This window comes from Heliangelus exortis, chromosome 4 (assembly GCF_036169615.1).
Source record: "Heliangelus exortis chromosome 4, bHelExo1.hap1, whole genome shotgun sequence".
Classification (NCBI taxonomy): domain Eukaryota; kingdom Metazoa; phylum Chordata; class Aves; order Apodiformes; family Trochilidae; genus Heliangelus; species Heliangelus exortis.
Genome location: NC_092425.1, coordinates 25,439,918 through 25,458,303, shown reverse-complemented (window position 1 = coordinate 25,458,303; position 18,386 = coordinate 25,439,918). Strand labels below are relative to the sequence as shown.

The 18,386-nt window shown below is 34.1% G+C and overlaps 1 protein-coding gene across 1 annotated transcript in view; it reads right to left on the bottom strand.

Moving 5' to 3' along the window:
- Positions 1-10,270: 10,270 nt before the first annotated feature.
- Positions 10,271-18,386, bottom strand: part of SGCZ (sarcoglycan zeta) — a 174,295-nt gene continuing 166,179 nt past the window's right edge. Inside the window, exon 7 of the mRNA XM_071743461.1 lies at positions 10,271-12,226. Coding sequence (XP_071599562.1) covers positions 12,020-12,226 — 207 coding nt within the window. The 3' untranslated portion in view covers positions 10,271-12,019. The remainder of the gene's footprint in view (positions 12,227-18,386) is intronic.

Genomic DNA, 18,386 nt, shown 5'->3' with positions numbered 1-18,386 from the left:
TGTCCACAGAAGTCCAGTGGGGATGCTAACAGGAAAATTACTCAGAGTGCTATATAAGGGGGTTTATCCAGAGGGTGAATTGTATAATTTGATTTGGAATTATGATAACATTTTTAAACTTGGCTTATAAAACATACTTGGCTGTGTGTTATTTCATTAAACTTGAGAAGGCAAGTCCATTAACCTGGAGAACTTTCACAGTATTAGCATTTACTGCACACGATTTCTTTGCAGAAAGGGTCTCCTATGAAGTTATAAGACTAATGGATAAGAAAAAGAGAAGGCACAAAGCAGAGTAATCATCAAGAATGAAAACACAACTAGAATTTTTTTTAGAAAATTATTCTCCCCAGAGTACAGCTGACAGATGGAGTAGTCAATTCTTATACAGCTGATAGCCAGATCTTCCCATACAAAATCTTATATTACAGAGCTGACATTTTCATGGGGGCAAGACTATGAAACCTGTTATTTGCTTCCTCTTCCCCCTTCCTTTATACTGTGATTACCAATTATTGCAGATGTGAAGAGAACTCCTTTCTCTACTTCTCTGAACTCTTCTGTATTCCATGATAAAAAATCAGGCAGTCATGCAGCTCAGTAGCTTGTTACATTTTACAAACCAATTTCTTGTTTGTTTTTTAAACCCCTCTCTGAAACTACAGTGTTGTGGAACAGCTGTCAATATACAGTGGCCATCTGTACTACCTTCATCTTTTGAGAATTCAAATTGATTTTCTTCAGTCCAGCATGTGGAGTTAAGGGGTGCTCACTGCCTGATGATGTGCATTCACACCATTCAATGTATCTGAGATGACAATTTTAGTATGAGACAATCAGGATGAGCAAACTACATTGTGGCCCATGAATTGAGGAAATAAGCTGCTTTCCCCCCTTATGTGCAGGGGAGAAGTTTCATCCATGTTTCAAATCTTCAACTAATTACTAGGGGTGTTTTTGTGAAACATAGCCAAATGTCACCAATCTGTTTCTGCTGATTGATGGTACTTATCCTCAAAGACAAACTAGAGTATGTTCATGTAAAGTCAGCAGGGCTTTTTAGGACTTGCAGAGAACATTTTCAACATAACAGATGCTGATATACCCCAAGTCAAAAGTAAAAATGGGTATGATACATGTAGACAGTGCTGCATACAAGTCCTACATAAATCTGAAAATGGAAATATTGATTAATGTAGCTTCTCAAGAGTGGCTTTACTCAACTAAACTAAACAAATTGCAGCACTGTGGAACATTCAGAAGAGACTGCCACCTTCATAATGTCATAGGAAGCAGTTTTTATACCTGCAGAGTATTGCCTTTCTTTACTTGATTTATGAAAAATATTTTGTCATGCTCCTAACTTCAAACTTCAGAAGTTCCATTAAGTTTACGGGAATGAATCACATACTTATTTGCTAAATACATATTCAGAGCTTTGAAGGAGCTTAACCTAAATATTAAGTGTAGTGGCAAAGCTGCATTCAGGATAAATAAATCCAAAGGATAAGCTGATATGCATTAAATAATAAAGAAAAAAAAAAAAATGAACTCCACACAAAAAAGATGTTCTAAACATCAAAAAGTATATCCCACTCACATGAAGGATATACGAGATAATGGAAAACAACACAAAACATGAAAAGGATTAGCATGTAGTTTAACTTATTTTCCATATGAATTATGTTAATAGGAAAGCTCAATAAACTGAAGGTGCACATTTCACAGAAATTTATACTAAAGAATTTTATTTATATTTATTTAAAAAGTGATATAACTTGTCACACTTCACAACATAATAATACATTATATACTTCTAAAAGGGAATAATACACCATTTAAAAATTTTTCTTTGGAATGTAAATATTTTGTCATCACAATAGTCTAACTGAAGTGATATTTTTTAGGCAAACTGTACAGTGTCAAATTTAATTAAATGTTTGCTTGTGAGGTTTCCTGAAAATACAGAGAAAAATTGACTAAATCAAATGAAATTATGTTGTTCTGTAAAATGTGAGACAATGTGACTTAAATGTATTTTTCCCTTTCAGTTCTCAGAGACATATGGCCATTAATAAAGTTCTGTGGTTTAGATATATAATTTAAATTTCTTAAAAAGTACATAATGTACTATAGTTAAACAAAAAGATAAAACCCACATTATATTAAAGCCATGCAAGATTTTGGAAACTGGAGGTAAATAAACAAATATTTTAGGAAACAGCTCCAGGAATCTGGTTAATCATGTGGTGATTTTTCTCATAAATATATGCTACCATGCATGAGAAGAGATATTTATTATCACAGCACTATAGAAAGGATTGCTATGATGTCCTAGACTTTGCCAAAGAAAAATGGTAGTACCAATAGTTCAATATCAGAATTTTAGTAGGTCTGCTGTAGACCAGCAGTTTATGCTAGGAAACTTGAAGATGAGGTGGCAAGAATCATTATAGGGAATAAACACTCTGATGCAAAATTTGCACTGCATATGATCTATTTAACCAGCAGAGATTGAAACTATTTCTTTACAAGGTGATATAAGAAGAGGACTCATCTGGGCTTTAAAACTGTGAAATGTGGTATGTATGGACACAAATGTATTATGTGTTTAAAGAAACTCAATACAAAAAAAGCTTTCACCAGTCCAGTTCTTAGATGGTGAATTTATCTTTCATAACACAAGAAAGCTGCTGTTGTTTCTAAAATGCTTGCAAGAAGACCTGCTTATATATTTTTTACATAGGTATATATATTTTTAAGTGCTGCAAAACAAATCACAGCAAAAGTCAATGCTTCCTCCCAGATGCTGTTTGGGAAGAAAAAAAAAAAAAAAAGAAAAAAAAAGGAGAGAGAGAAATATCAGATACAGATTCTTATATCAAAAAACACCCACCAGTCTATAGACTATTCTCCATTTTCTAACTCTTGCTCCAGCTATTTTTGCTTACACTACTGTAGCTAATGTAAACCTCAGTGACTCTCTTCTTCCAGGATTGTCCTTTTGTACATAAAACATTGTCTACTATATAGTTTCAATAGCTCATAGATTCAACACCTTTGCCTTCTCATCACAGCCAGAGTAGCAATAGATTTTTTTTTATATATTACCTGTACCATTTCTTCCTTATGAATAGTAAATTTCTGGTGTTGGAAATTATTTCTGAATCAGTGGTATCCTGAAGTTTTTCCTCTGGTTCCTGCACCTTGGGCATGATATATCTGACATGGTCAGAGAGGTAAAGAGAAATTTTAAACAGTATTTTTAAACCATATTTTTTAAACAGTATTTTTAAGAGAAATTTTAAACAGTAAATCTTTTCTAATACCACTCTCTGTCTCTTTTTCCCATGCCTTCATTCTCTTTCCATGCCATTTCTCTGTTTAATATTTTGAATGTACGCCCCACCATAACAATAATGAGCAATAACCCACTCCCTGCAGCAATGAAAAGTCAGTTTTAGTAGCTGACATCAGACTTTTCTTTTCCCTTTACACTTAAAAACAGGGATTACAGAAAGTGTAAAGATAGACCACACAATTGAAATCAAGGTCAAACACCAATGAGTAGGATTAATTTCCCAAATTTAACATGCTTGTGGTGGAAGGAAGGGAACCAGTGTGGTCTGCAGAGACTCTTCCCTGAGTCTCCTATCACAAGGAAAATACTTGGTCAAATTATGAAAAGGCAGTATCAGGAGGTTTTTTGGCCATTTTGTTTTATGACTGAACTTGTATACCTTGCAATTTGTTAATTCAGTTTTCAAGTGACATGAATACACAATCACTTAGAGCTCTCCAGAGTCAATGGGAGTCTCTGGGAGTCAATGTGGTACCTATAGTTAGAAGTGAGAATAATTTTCATAGAGAAAACTATACCAATGCTAACGCTGCATTGCAGAAAAAAACATCAAAAAGCAAACCAAAACTGGAAATAGTCATAGACTCTTCAGGTTTTTTTGTACAAACTTTTAATGAACATTGACAGTGTAATCCAAACATGGAATTTGCCAGTTTCCTATTGTCTTTATCATTGCCTAAATCCACCCTAGTTTCCCAGCCTGTTTTCAGCTTTTTCTGTCATAAGCACAGATACACATGTGAACAGAGTTCACTGACACCTACTAGTTGAAAAATACAGAGTTTATACATAGTTTACTGCTTTTCTCTTTTCCAATGGTGTTTTTAAGTAGAGTCAGGAAAAAAAAAAAAAAAAATTCCACAAGTATACACAAATTATGCATCCACACCTGACTTTCTGTCCATTTCTGAGAGTTACTGTTGGGAAGTAGTCAAATGACAAACTTTTTCACTTAAACAAAAATTTTAAATCTAACTTTTGACTATGTTTCTACTGTGTACTGTTGCAATATGGCTGACTTTAATTTACTGTCTATGTACCACCTCATATCACCACCTATATTATCACAGCTACTTTTTCTATATAGACAATCTATTTCCTTCATCAGCAGAAGTTCCCAATCTCCCAAAAGTTACACAAAAGAACAGAAAGGAATGCCATTGTAAAATAAATCAGTTTCTTAATGTACATAGAATGAATGTGATTGTCACCCAGGAGCTACAGAAACAATATTATGTTATTAGTAGGGGGTTATAAGCGTTACCAGCTGTTTCAACAGATAATTTATACAATTTATCACTGGAGGGTTTTTTTTGGTTGGGTTTTTTTTTTCAAATTTGAAAAGATAAATAAATATGTGAGTAGAGAGGGACAAATAATGAGCTTAGTGATTACTTTTGTATTTTTGAAAAAATCATCATAGAATCATGGAATGATTTGGGTTGGAAGGGAACTTAAAGATCATCCAGTTCCAACCCCATTGCATGGATAAGGACACCTCCCACCAGACCAGGTTGCTCAGAGCCCCATCCAACCTGGCCTTGAACACTTTCATTAATGGGCCATCCATAGACTCTCTGGTAAACCTGTTCCAGACTCTCACCATGCTCACACTAAAGATTTTCTTCATAATATTCAATCTAAATCTACCCTCCTCCACTTTACCCCATGCCCTTATAAGATGTCCCCTCCCCAGTTTCAGGTAGGCCCCCATCAGATACTGAAAGGGGATGTAAAAATGTAACAGGATAGGACAATTGGCATATTTATTTAAATACATTCATTGACTGATTAAACTTACAAGAAATTAAAGGTTATTAAGAAGTTTACAGGCCAAAAAATTTCACTGTTCATTCCAGTTAGTCAGAATAAAGTTGATATTTACCTGTGTTGGCTTTCCTTAGGTAACTTCTGTTTTCACAAAGCAAATAATCTTCCTCTCTGGTAGAAGCTTCCCCTTTCATACAGCTCCAAAGTGTTACACAGGAAGGAGTCTGATAAAGAGACTCAGCTAAATCCGTTCTGTTGCCTACTCTTTTGTTATCTGGCAAGAAAGAAGGAGGCCAGGGGGACAACTGAAGCTCAGCTAAAGGAGTAAGAGTGGGAAGGAGTTAGGGGGAAACGTTTTACCTTCATTAACTGCTGTAGTGTTTGGAACAAGAAAACTGATTAAACATCATCTAGAAATGAACCAATGTGGGGGGGTTTTTGTTTGTTTGTTTGGGTTCTTCTGTTTTTTGCTTTGTTTAGTTTTGTTTTTCAGGAATACTTCTGAAACATATCACAGAATCACAGTTCTCTTCTTCACTGTGCTCTACATGACACTGGATGCTGAACTTCTCCCTCACAGGTGTCACAAAGAAGGAGGTATAGATGTGATTAGAAGGCACCTTTACGTCTCAAATCAAGTCATGAATTTAATGAACTTGATTAAGCCAATGGCCAATTTTGTTACTATAAGTTACTCTCCGTGCAATCTGAGACATGGGAAAATTATTAAAAGGGCCCTTAATGATTTAATTTTTCCCCGAACTGAGAGAAATTTTCTAATTGCAATTTTTTTTTTCCCTCAGGTAACAAGGTGAGGCTAATTTGTGTTATCTGTAATATTGACTCTAATCAGACCAGACATACAATATAGGTTTTTCCCTTGGCTCTTCTGAAATTTGTCCTGGTCCTGGCCTGTATAAGAAATATATTGGCTAAAGATCGAATAATACTTTCAAATTCAATAAACATAACCTGCAGGTCAGTTCAAAGTTTCAGAGGAGACACTATTTTACACAGACAGTTTGTATGAAATTCTAGTAGCAGTATGGACTGTGCTGGATCAGCACAATGGTTATGGTAGATTTCTTTTGATAATACCTTCTATTTATATTTTAGTACCATTAGGTTTTCCCAGATTGGACTAGTAAAAGACTGAATAAAATGTTTAAGAGCAATATTTTTTGTACTGTACCATCATTTGTGTTTCAGTCACTTGGGACTTAGCAGGACATACATTAGTGGTGGCTCTATACAACTGTTGCTCTTGTACAGAAATTGTGATTTTTGTAGGAATTATGTAGCTGGCTACTGTCTGGCTACTGAGAATATTGCTGAAATCGTAGCATGGCATCAAGCAGCTTGGTGCAAACAAACCAACCAGATGCTAACCCTGCTTTATGCCAGAGATCTGTGCAAAGCTATGCTGACTGACCCAACCCAATTTAAATACATATATATAGGATTTCTTCACATTGATGACATCACCACAAGACCCTTTACACAACTGTGTAATTATCAAGGGGCTTGTAAATTGATGCAGCTTAAACATATACATAGAGTTCATGCTTCTTCTGGAAAGGTACAAAGGAACTTGAGCAGTGTAATTTGTTTTTATAGTCGATGAGATACAGTACTTATTCAGAAATAAAATCTGTATTTCAAACTGTATTTTCTTATTTTAAATACTGCATATAAATTCAGTGCCTGTTTTTTCAAAAATAATTTTGAACTAAAACTCTACTATACTGTGTGTGAACACAAAAAATGGAAAACCAAATTAAAGCTATTACCATATGGCTAAAAGAGATTGAAGTAAGGAAATGCATACTAACACAAGACCCCATCAAATAAAAACACATAGAAAACATAAACTCTCAGCAGTCATTCCATATCTGTCTCTCATCATTAGGAATTATCCCACCTGATTATTCTTGGAATGAGTTTTGATATGTCTCCTACTTTATGTATCAATCACATTTATTTATGGTTATAGAGTAGCACCAGATCAAAATGTGAAGACCAAATGAAAGAAGTACAGGAAAGATTTCATACTATGTTAACTGCATACTGTAAAAGATCTTACTTTCCAAGAAAAATGAATTTCCAACTTCCAAAACCTTGCTATTATTTTCAAAGGACAAAAATAAATAAAAAAGAAAATAAAAAAAATATGAAAATGTTTTGAATAATGTTATCTACAATTTTAAGACAGACAGTCCATTAAATAGAAAAAAGATTTTTTTTACATAAAGCAAGAGAGTACAAAAGCACAGCTTTTGTAATTTTGGTAATATTGCAGTTTTACAAATATATTGCATAGTATGTGTAAGAAAATAGTTCCCATCTTTTTTTATATATTTATATATACAAGAAAAGTTTGATGTGAAGGTTACAAAACAAAAATGGTTAGCAGACTTTACTGAGTACTGATTGCCACAATATGACACACAACTTACATATGCATTACAGTGGATCACCTGATAACAATTCCATAGTTAAAGATTGGGGTTTTTTATTTTGTTTTTTATTTAGACAATGATTTAGATTCTAAAAAAAACCCATAGAAAATAATACATGGTGTTAACAACTGAATAACTTAAACATCCTTCATTAAATCCTTCTAGACATTTATGGCTGTCAACCCAGACTTAATAGCCCTCTGCATCTAAAATGTTTTAAAGTGAATTCTGTTATGCAGTCCAGTTACTGTTTTGCAAGCAAAACAGTGTAATTTCAGTTAAAGCAAGCAATATTTTAGGACATTATGGAATACATCATCTTTTGTTTTCTTAGGAACATCAAAAGATCCTTGTATGCATGAACAGTAACGTAATTGCACCACACTGACAAAGACTTTAAACCCTGGAAAAAAGTGAACAATCTACAGCTCAAAATGCTGCACAAATCTAAACTATGTTACAATTTCATGTTGTAATTACAACTTGTCATCTCTTCAATCCAACAGAATTAGTAGAAGCAGCAGTGTCATAGTGTTAGATATAATAGAAGTGTCAGTCTTTGGTCTTATCACTTAGCAAATGAATGAACTGCAATACAAAACCATACAGCTAACAGTGCTCAGAGAGGTTGGCTGATCCTTTTCTTTTTCTTTTTTCCTTTTTTTTTTTTTTTTTTTTTTTTTTAAACAAGAAAGAGACAGTATCCTATATCATGACACAGATGTTTTATGGAAGATAAATCTATCATATATATTAAATACATGTAGCTAATAAGGTCTTTTCATATATGTGTTGCTATCGTAAGGATAGCTCTGAAAAAGTTGAACAGCTGCAGTATCATCTTAGTGGTTCCCATACAAACATTCTGTACAAAAAAGAAGCTTTATTTGATACATGTATTCATATACTATAAAAAAACCTCAGAGGAATTTTTTAGCCATTGACCATTTTTGAAAAAATTGCACTATCAGTGACGCTCACTAATATTCTAATAATCTTTCCCTAAAGTTGTCAAAACAGTGATTTGTTATTGGAAAACTCTTGCCTTAACCAGAATAAGTAATGTGTCTTTTCTAAAACACACAATCAAAATATTCTGTCAGATAAGCACTCTACCTAGAGGAATATTAGCTGAGGCTTAATCCTAATTTGAATGCTGGATATTATAAATGTCCAACAAAGAAAAAGCAAAAGGCCAAGAATCTAGGAGGAAGGTGATAAAAAGAACTCAGAATTTTCCTATGGCTTTGCACACAATGCATTATAAAACCAGCACTGAAATAGCACAGCTATGGCTCCATGTTTTAATACAGTCTCTGTCAAATCTTCTATCTTCCTTCCATCTGAAATGACATTGCAGGATTTCTGGTTTTTTTTAGGGCACACTCTAAGTGGAAGAGCTTTAGTAATGAGGTTTTCACTATTGACAGATCCAAACATTAAAAAATACTATGTCTGTTTTTACTTCCACTCAGGAATGGTGATGATGCTGCTTACAGATTTTTGGTGTTTTGATTCTTTTAGTTCTCTAAATGTGTTGAAATTACTTTTCCAATGCTCTCTAAAACCATGTAAGCTAAAGGTATACTTTGAAATTAAAACGAGATTTTAGCCTTTTTACAGCCTTTTTTAGCCTATCAATTTATTTAAAGTAAAAAATCAATATTATGGAACTCACCAGAATATTAAGATATCATGAGAACTCGTTATGCTATTTCATAGTAGAGGTACTCTCTACCTCAGACTGAAGGGACTCCAAGCAAGAAAATCCTAACAGTGCAGAGCTATGAGGACTTACTGGCTTGGATTTGTTGACTCCAATGTGCCATATACATCTCTGCCCTGAGTTTTCTTTATACAAAGTGGCAAATTATTCCAGCCTTGCTGTTAAAATGAGTTCAGTAACAAAAGACTTTCGTGTTTTTTTCTACCTTCCCACTTCCACCCAACTTTGTGTAAAACTTGTGAAGTTTGGATCTTTCCACTGAGGGGGCAGAAATCTTTTTTGTATACATTAAAAATAAGCAATCACATAAGGTGAAAAGAAAAGAAATAAGGAATTCTCAGTGGAAAATTCATGATAAATTATTTTCAAGAGAGCATGTGATTTTAAGAGAAAAAAAATCAGTGTACTTGCGTGCAATTTTTAAGAAGCCACAATTAAACTCACCAAATACATTAGCCATAATAACCTGTTTGTTCATCTTAAAGTTAGCACTGTATGTAGGGGAGCACAGATAATGAATACATATTGATGTTGTCATATATATCTATATACTTCTTCTCCTAAAATATTGTTTATCCACATGACTTACTCACTACCATTCTGTTACAATTTATTTCCCTTTTTTTTAAGGGGTATTTTATGGCTACACTTTCTAGTGTTTTATTATCTACCATATTTGCTATTTGCATCTCTTTCTGTCCTTCTTAATAAAATACTCAGGCTTCTAATATATTTTCTTGCAATGCTTGCTAATACATTTTCTTTCCAAGTAAAAGAATAAAATCCTCAAAGAAACAGAGATTAGCTGCTAACAGGTTTTTTTTAGTTCTTTTTTTTTGGTTTTTTTTTTTTTTTGTTTGTTTGTTTGTTTTTAAGAGATAATATATTTTAAGTCTTTCTTTAAATGGTATAAATAGGAAATACAGAATTTTTGCTCTGGGGTGAGCCAGAGGGCCAATGGGAAGTTAAGCACCAGTCAAGCCTTGGACATGTCTTGTGCTGGAATTCTACATAGGAGTGAATTTCACTTTAAGTGAGAAAAAACCCAACATTATTAGGTGGTAATAAAATTGAAAGGTAATAACAGGATTATTTTGCTCTTTTTTATTATTTTCTCTAAGAAAAAAATAATTCTGTAGAAATACCCACCTTACACTGTCTTCCCTGACTCCCGAGTTACCTCACAAAGGCCATCATTGCATTGCTGATCTTACATTCAGAAGCTCCTAAAGCTCCATGCTATGTTGTGTAACTTAAAGGATAGAATTCAAAAGCACACTTACGTCATGTAACCAAGCCATCTTCCACGATAGGAAACATTATTTTATATACTGTTTTAGATTCCTGGGTTCTGCAAGTTTCAAGATACTCGTTAATCAATTTTGTGATAAATTTACTTGCAGTGTATTTTATAAGGTTTCAAATACCACTCAAGCCAAACAAGTATGAGCATTGATACAAGAAAGAAATCACACAACAGACTTGTCAAAAATGGAAGTCAGTAGTGAGATCAGATCACAATTTAAACATAGACCTGAAAAAGTCAATATAATATCAATGTACTTTTTAATATTGAATGTCATTTTGTATGTTTCCATATATATTACTGTTACTTTGGAAACCTTAGCAGCAGATGGTAAGCAAAAGAGAATAATAAATGTAAATGTCATACCAGTTGTTAGTGCATTGCTTCTCACCATTACACATTACAACAGTACTTACATATGTACTGTGTTCAAATGGCAGCAGTTGGATGCAACTAGAAAATGGACAGGATACACCTTTGAAGAATTTCTCTTAGCTTTGCTTTGCCAATTGTAAATACCTTGTGAAGAACAATACACTGATCAACAAACATATCATCAGTATCCCCCTTTACCATTCCTCTTTTTCAGAAACTGTATGTTCTACCTAAAGTAATCACGTCACATGCAGTAGCCATGAAAATATTATATAAGGCCATTCAGATCTGACAAAGAAGAGCAGATATCTGTTTAACTCTGCAAGGTAATATTGCTGAGCACTTCCAAAATTTACCTAGTGTACAAAACCCTAGACTTAGTAGACAAAGAGTAACAACACAATTTTAAAGAAACCAAACTCAGGGAGGGATTCTGTCTCTTTTTGTGTTAAAAACCATTTACTGAATTTAATTGTTTAGGAAAGCAAGCATCACACAATGCTTCAAAATTTTAAAATTCAGGGATAAAAGTTTACATCCAAAAAGATGAATGGAAAATTGTGCTTTCAGACAGTAAGGTTATTTATCATACAGGGGGAAACCAATTCATCTCACCATCAGATTCTGGGCAACTTTGTTTATGTACTATATATATATATATATATATGTCTATATCTATGTGCAGTTCATATCCAGGTCCTGCAAAAATCTAAAACTATGTGCTTCACTTCATGTAGCAAAGGCACCTGTGTTATTCTCCCGTTTGCACAAAAGTTGATATTATGTTCCAGGTTTCCTGATGAAGATTACACTGACTTCTGAATATCTGACTCCCATCTCTGCGTTGAGTTGCAACACAAACTGCAAGAGAAGGCAGCTCTGTATTCCTGCTTACACTGGAAGAAGATGCTCTGCAGGCCGTTTGAAGTGTCAAACTTGTCACAAGGGAAACCGAGCAGAACTGTGAAGCAGAGGGATAGTAACAAAAGGCTATTCTGGTGTGAGGATAAATTGGAGTCATTCTAGCTCCACAAGCAGATGTTGCTACTGGATTGACACGTGGAGCCTGCTCCTGCTGGGGACAGGTAAAGTTTACCATTGGGACAGACGCAGAGCTCATATATAGTCTGGCGAGGAGCTGAAGAGCTGGGTGAGGAGGAGGAGGAAGAGGAAGAAAAGGAACCCATTGGTAGATTTCCCAGTCGGATTGTATCTGCATTTAAAAATATCTACAAGAGGAAGGAAAAAAAAAAAGGGAGTAAGTCGATTTCTTTCAGCATCATGACATATTTTAAAGATGTGTTTTGAGTTAGTCATGAATTTTTAGAAATATTAAAAAATTAGAAATATTTTATTGGAATTATTAGAAAGATTATTAAAAGTACAAAGCAGCAACAATTATTTGTGAAATAAAAAGCCGTCAATATTTCTTGGTTTTCAGCTCTGTAATTGTTTACACATTGGTGCTCACTACTACAGTAATACAAATACTTCACCCAATATGTTTCTTTAGATATAACTAGTCTCATACAAAACCATCTTGACAGTATTCTTGAATAGGTTGAATTTTCACTTATACATTTTATGATTAAAATTCATTCATTCATTTCAGTAGCATATCCTTGCTCTGGAATAATTTGTGTTTTAATAAGAGTGAAGTGATATTAAAACACATTCCCCAGTGTGTTCCTGTAAGCAGCTGGAAATATGTGCTGAACAGTACTAAATTGCAGGGGCTTAACAATGGTTACATCCAGAGAATAATTAAATGCAGGTGCAGAGTCATGAACACAATATAAAGATCTTATCTGACCTAAATTAAGATGAGATTTCAGGTTAAAGCCTTTTTAGGAAGGTTGTTGATCTATTCTCATTTGTTTCTGAACATTTAATATAATTAAATTTTTAATTTTTTAAATTTCCTTCCACTGAAAATAACGTAAGTCAGCATGAGGCTGTAAATACCAGTAATGTTCATGAATCTATATAGATTTCTGCAATGTTTATATGTAAGTTACATTTTCAGGATGTTGAATAAACAGTGTCATTAAATGAGGTAACAAAAACAGGAAGAAAACATCTTTCACTAGCACAAAATGACACACTTCCAGCTGCTTCGAGTTTATTTTTAATTTATGGAAGGAGTAAATGAGAGCCAAAGTAATATCAGGCATTTCCTCAGGTACAGAATATGGACTTCATGAAGACAGATAACAAATCAAAATGTCTTTAAGCCCTGCAGATAACAGTACAATCCTTAGAAAAAGGTAAGTTCCTTAACTACTTACTAGTGTTTATTACAAGGTACTGAATATCAGCAAAGCCAACTTGAAACCATTGTATCACAAAGTCGGCAGTACATGTAAAAAATATGGGGAGATATAGCATGTGTTGCTTTTTTCTACAGGAGACAAGTAGTATTTTCTGATAAAATCAGCAGTACATGGCAGAAAAGAAGCGAGGATGCATTACTAAGCCACTTTGGGAGATAAGTGAAGGAGAGCAGGCTGGGAAAATTTTGAGAAGGTGAGATGAAATCCCATAGAAAGTCTGATGCACAGTCATGTTAGCATTTTCAGCAGAAGTGTTGTAAATGATCAGCAAAGAAAAGACAGGCTGAAAGTAGCCCAAAACAGTACAACCCCCCCATCATCACAAGTTTTCCCCCATCAGAGCAAGCTACTGTCATCACTGGAAATTTTGCACTAAAAGGGACAGAGAGCGAGAATCTCAGAGGCACAGGTTAGAAATGCATGGCATGATACCCATTTTAATTCATAGTCTGGCTGATGGTGGAACTGATTGCAAGACAAGGGAATGATGCATTTGCACGTGCATCTTGCTGCTTTAAAAGTCTGGTGTCATAGATCTGAAATACTTAGGAGTCAAAACCCCGGCAGAAATTATTTAGATGGAAGAAATGTGATTAGTGTTGGGGACAATTTAATAATATTCTGCTAGAATCACAACTGAAAAAAAATGTTTACACATGTAAAACCATTCAGCTCAGATAAAAGTAAAGGTAATGACAGCTAGCAAAACAAAAAAAGAGAAAAAAAACTCAGCAGAATAGAAGCTATGAATGGGTAAAATATAGAAAGGAAACAAAGGACATAATCATTATTCAGTAGAGTGACAAGTAACAAAAAATACTCTTTGATTTTTCATATCAAAATTAATAGAAAATTCAGCAAGTCCACTCAATGTAGCTATGGTGGACTTGTCAGTAGTATTAAGTAAAAATCCAATATTCAAATGGAGTAATTGTAAACTCCATGTAAGTATAAATGTATCTGATAATGAACAGTGTTTAGCACAGCTCTGTGCTTGGAGAAAGATCAAGTATGGATATCAGAAAACATCCTTGATAAAATACTTTCAATTTGAACAGTATTAACAACAGGATATTAAACAGGAGCCAGTAACATCATATACTTTTAATCAGCAGCTCTTGATAACTTTCAACAAACAAATCTAGAAAAAAAAATAAAAACTGAGCAGACTTTATGTTATATATGTGATAGTAAAAGGCACTTGACTACAGAAAGCATACATATATGAAAAGCTGACAACAATGTAGGATTACTTGTACTTTTGTTAGAGCATGTGACTGGCCACTTGAACAGTTTAGCTACACTGTTGATGCAGAAAGATCATCAAATCTGGGAATCAAAATTAAATGGGTTCCACAAGGAGAGTCTAGATTAAAATAAATATTAACTCAGAAAAAAATCAGAAGACATGCATCAGAGAGCAGGATAGATTAAAATCTCTTGAACTTCAGGATATTTTTTCTAGGAGCTCAATATTCTACAGAATCACAGAATCATTGATTTGAAAAGATCTTTAAGACTGAGTATGAGCATTAACCTAACTCTACTGAGCCCAGTGCTAAACATGTCCCCAAACACCACATTTACACGTCTATTAGTTAAGGAGCGTTACCAATAGACTATCAAAGTTGCCCAATGCATAAGGGACTTCAGAGGAACATAGTTCATATTTGAGGATACACCTTCTCCTCTCCTATAATCTGCTGAAAACTGACATTCATGGCTGAAAAGTCCTCCAACATTCTTAAACTACTACTACTGAGTCCTCCATTCTTAAACTACTTATCAATTTATGCCTGGTGTTTTAGGGTTTTTAAAGAGAAGGGAAGAAGTGGCAAGAGAAAAAAACCGAACAGAATTCTGTTCCCAGGAAACACTGCTGCTAGATGACAGCAGTGAATGGAAGTGCTCGTACACATGGTCTTTCTCTAAACTTTTGAGCTGTGAAAGGCACAAGATAAGCTGTTTAGTACTTCATGTGCATGAAGGCCATGCAAGCCAATCATGCTCCTGAGAGTCTCAAACCTCCTCAGATAACCTGGTAAGGATAAGACCAAAACTTTTAGCCATTCTTGAAACATCGTAAAAGATGGACTGGGAGTACAAAAATGGAAAGGCAGCAGCTACTTGGAGAAAGGTTATTTCAAAAAGAGCAGAGCACTGAACAGCATAATTTCTTCTAAATACTTACAGTTTATAAATCCTAGATCATTGCCTTGTCTTGTGCATCTTAGTTCTGAGAAAAACTTATTATCCCTACAATATTTAAAAGGGGACCTTATTTCTGAATAATTGAAGTAGCAAGCTGAATCACCCTGTAGGGCATGTGAGAGGAATGGAAAAACAGTGCTCTTTTTAGATATATTTTTTTCTGAGAGTCATCTTTTTTTTTGTGCTGCAAGTCATCTGCTCACCAGACTTTACTGTTAATCTGAAGATTGAGAGGGAGAGGGAAAGGAATGCAAGACAGAAAATATGAATTATCTACAAACCAAGGAACTAAACTGAAGGAGAGAACTTTCAGTGGGCAAAATGCAGGCAAAAAAAGCTAAAAAAGTCAAATATTCCTACAATCCATTTCATTCAGAGATATGAATCTGACATACATAAAAGCTCTCTCCCCTGATTCCTTGATGAAGGCCTCTCAAGGGAGGAGATGATAAAGTCAAGTGCAAAAGTCAGGATTCATAAACATTGAAGAATTTCCTGTATTCATATGCAGTTTGATTAGAAAGATAATTCTATAGAGCTGCAAAGGTATACTTCAGGGCTAATGTGGATAAGAAATGGTAACAAACTGGGGGAAATACAGAAGAAAGAAAGGAAAGCTGAAAGGTTAATAATCATCAACCAGGATAAGGAGACAGTGTAATGACATTTTGCTGAATAAAACTTCTGGATTCCCTTAGGCTCTTCAGAATTAATCTGAATTATAACAATGCAAGATTTTGTCTAGCCTTTTTGCTCTTCTGCATATGCTATCAGAAGCATACATATGAAGAGGATTATACAGATTGAATCACTAGACTTTACTAATTTTCAGATGCTGGTACTTTTTAACATTCAAGGTGAAGATGAACTGTAAGATAGATTGCAGTACTTTAGTTCATGGGGACCATTTGTTCTAACATCCATCTATGTTTTTGACATTTAATTTAAAACCACACACCTAAACTAGCTTTCACTAAATCTGAAAGATAGTTCTGCGAAAAAAGAAAAAAAAATTGTAGTAGAAAATTAAAATATTAACTCAATAGCATATATGCTGTAAAATCTAAACATATGCCAGCACAATATCTGGAACTATATCTGTCATAACGATTAATGCTATCCAGGAAGGGGTAAACAGTGAAATGAATGTGATGACTGGCATGAAAGTATAAGCTAAATATTCAGAGAAGACTAAAAGATCTAGTATGCATTGAAAAATGCATTCTCTATGGGAAGCAGGATCAGTTGACCACAGGACAAATGAGACCTTTAGGCCAAACCGTGGTGTGGTCAATGTTCTCTTCCCAAAGTATATAATGGATACACCAGGACACAGCCACCCTGGTAAATTTAATTTGTTAACATTGCTCCCATTTCCACCTCTATGTTATGCATGGAACTACCCACAACTTGAATTTATTTAAAAACTAACACACACAAATAAATAAATATATATGTGAAATTTACTACCGTACATGAGTGAAACATACAGGTCCTGAGCAAATGGAAGAATTTCTGTTTTGACTCCTCAGTAATGAAGTGGTGCTTATGAGAGCCATGTTTCACTTCAAATACACATTTTTGTAAATTCATGTTCAATAAACAACCATACCTTGTAAATTCTGAGTTATAATCCCAGCTCTATTTATATGGGGGACAACTGAAGCCAAAACTTGCTGGTGTATTTATTCTTTCTATTGAGGAAATAATTTTCAGGCATAAACAAATGGGGTGGCTGTGAAAGTTGCCCAGTAGAAGTTTACAAGCTCCAGTGCATACAGAATGTCAACAGCAGTCTCTTACAAAAGAATTCTCAGAATCAAATTTTACATGATATGAGAAGTTTTTGCAAATTCATTGAATCAGGGCAGAGATGTGATTTCTTTGTGACTTACATACCCAGCACAGTGAGGAAAATATATTTGGCATATTTGTGCTTAGCCTAGAGTGTACAAAAATGTAGTAATTAATTACCATTCATATCAGAACTAGATTAAAATGTAATATTAATGGAAAATACTTTATTTCTATAATGAATTATTCATTGGCATTTCTTTTCCTCTTTTTAATAAAATGATTTATGGTGTCGGTCTTCAAACTTTGCCCATGAATAAACAGTTCAAAGACAGGTGAAGTCAATTAAAACCCTTTGCTTTTGTAGTTTAAGAACACTGCATTTTAGTTGTAGACTTCTACATAAAAGTGCTTTTTGCTAGAAATTAACTTCCACATTAATTACTGTTCTAAGAACAAAAATGAAAGGTTTTGTTTAAAAATAATATGGCAATTTAATATTTTAAATACCTGTCAAAACATCTTAATAGAATTCTTGAAATCAGTAATTAAAAAAATACAGAAAAAAAATCCCTTAATTGCCACTAATCTCTTTCCTTCTAGAAAACAGTGACAAGTCATCTATGAAGAAAGGCAGTGAGAACAAAATGCAGCACACATTTGTGAGATAATTTCTGGTGAATAAACAGTGTATTTTTGAGCTCTGAAGCCCTGCTTATTTTTTATTGAACTCACTTCATCATATCAAACACTTAAGTTGGCTTTAATCAGCCATTTTACCATAGTTAAAGCAAGCAGCTTGCAGAACAAGGTAATTCCATTTCAGTATATTTCTATATACTTTGTTTTTTATTTTATTTTTCTGTTTCAGAACATAAAAACTGTCTACAGAAACCCCACCAAAGCAAAGGCTTTAAAATGGTACTATTGGTTCAGCTTACAAGGGAAGATTACTCCAGTTTGATTAAATATTAATCTCTGTCCACTTCCTGGGTTAAGCAAGAATACCAGATGGAATTTGAGATGAAACATTAGTACTAGATGCATTTGT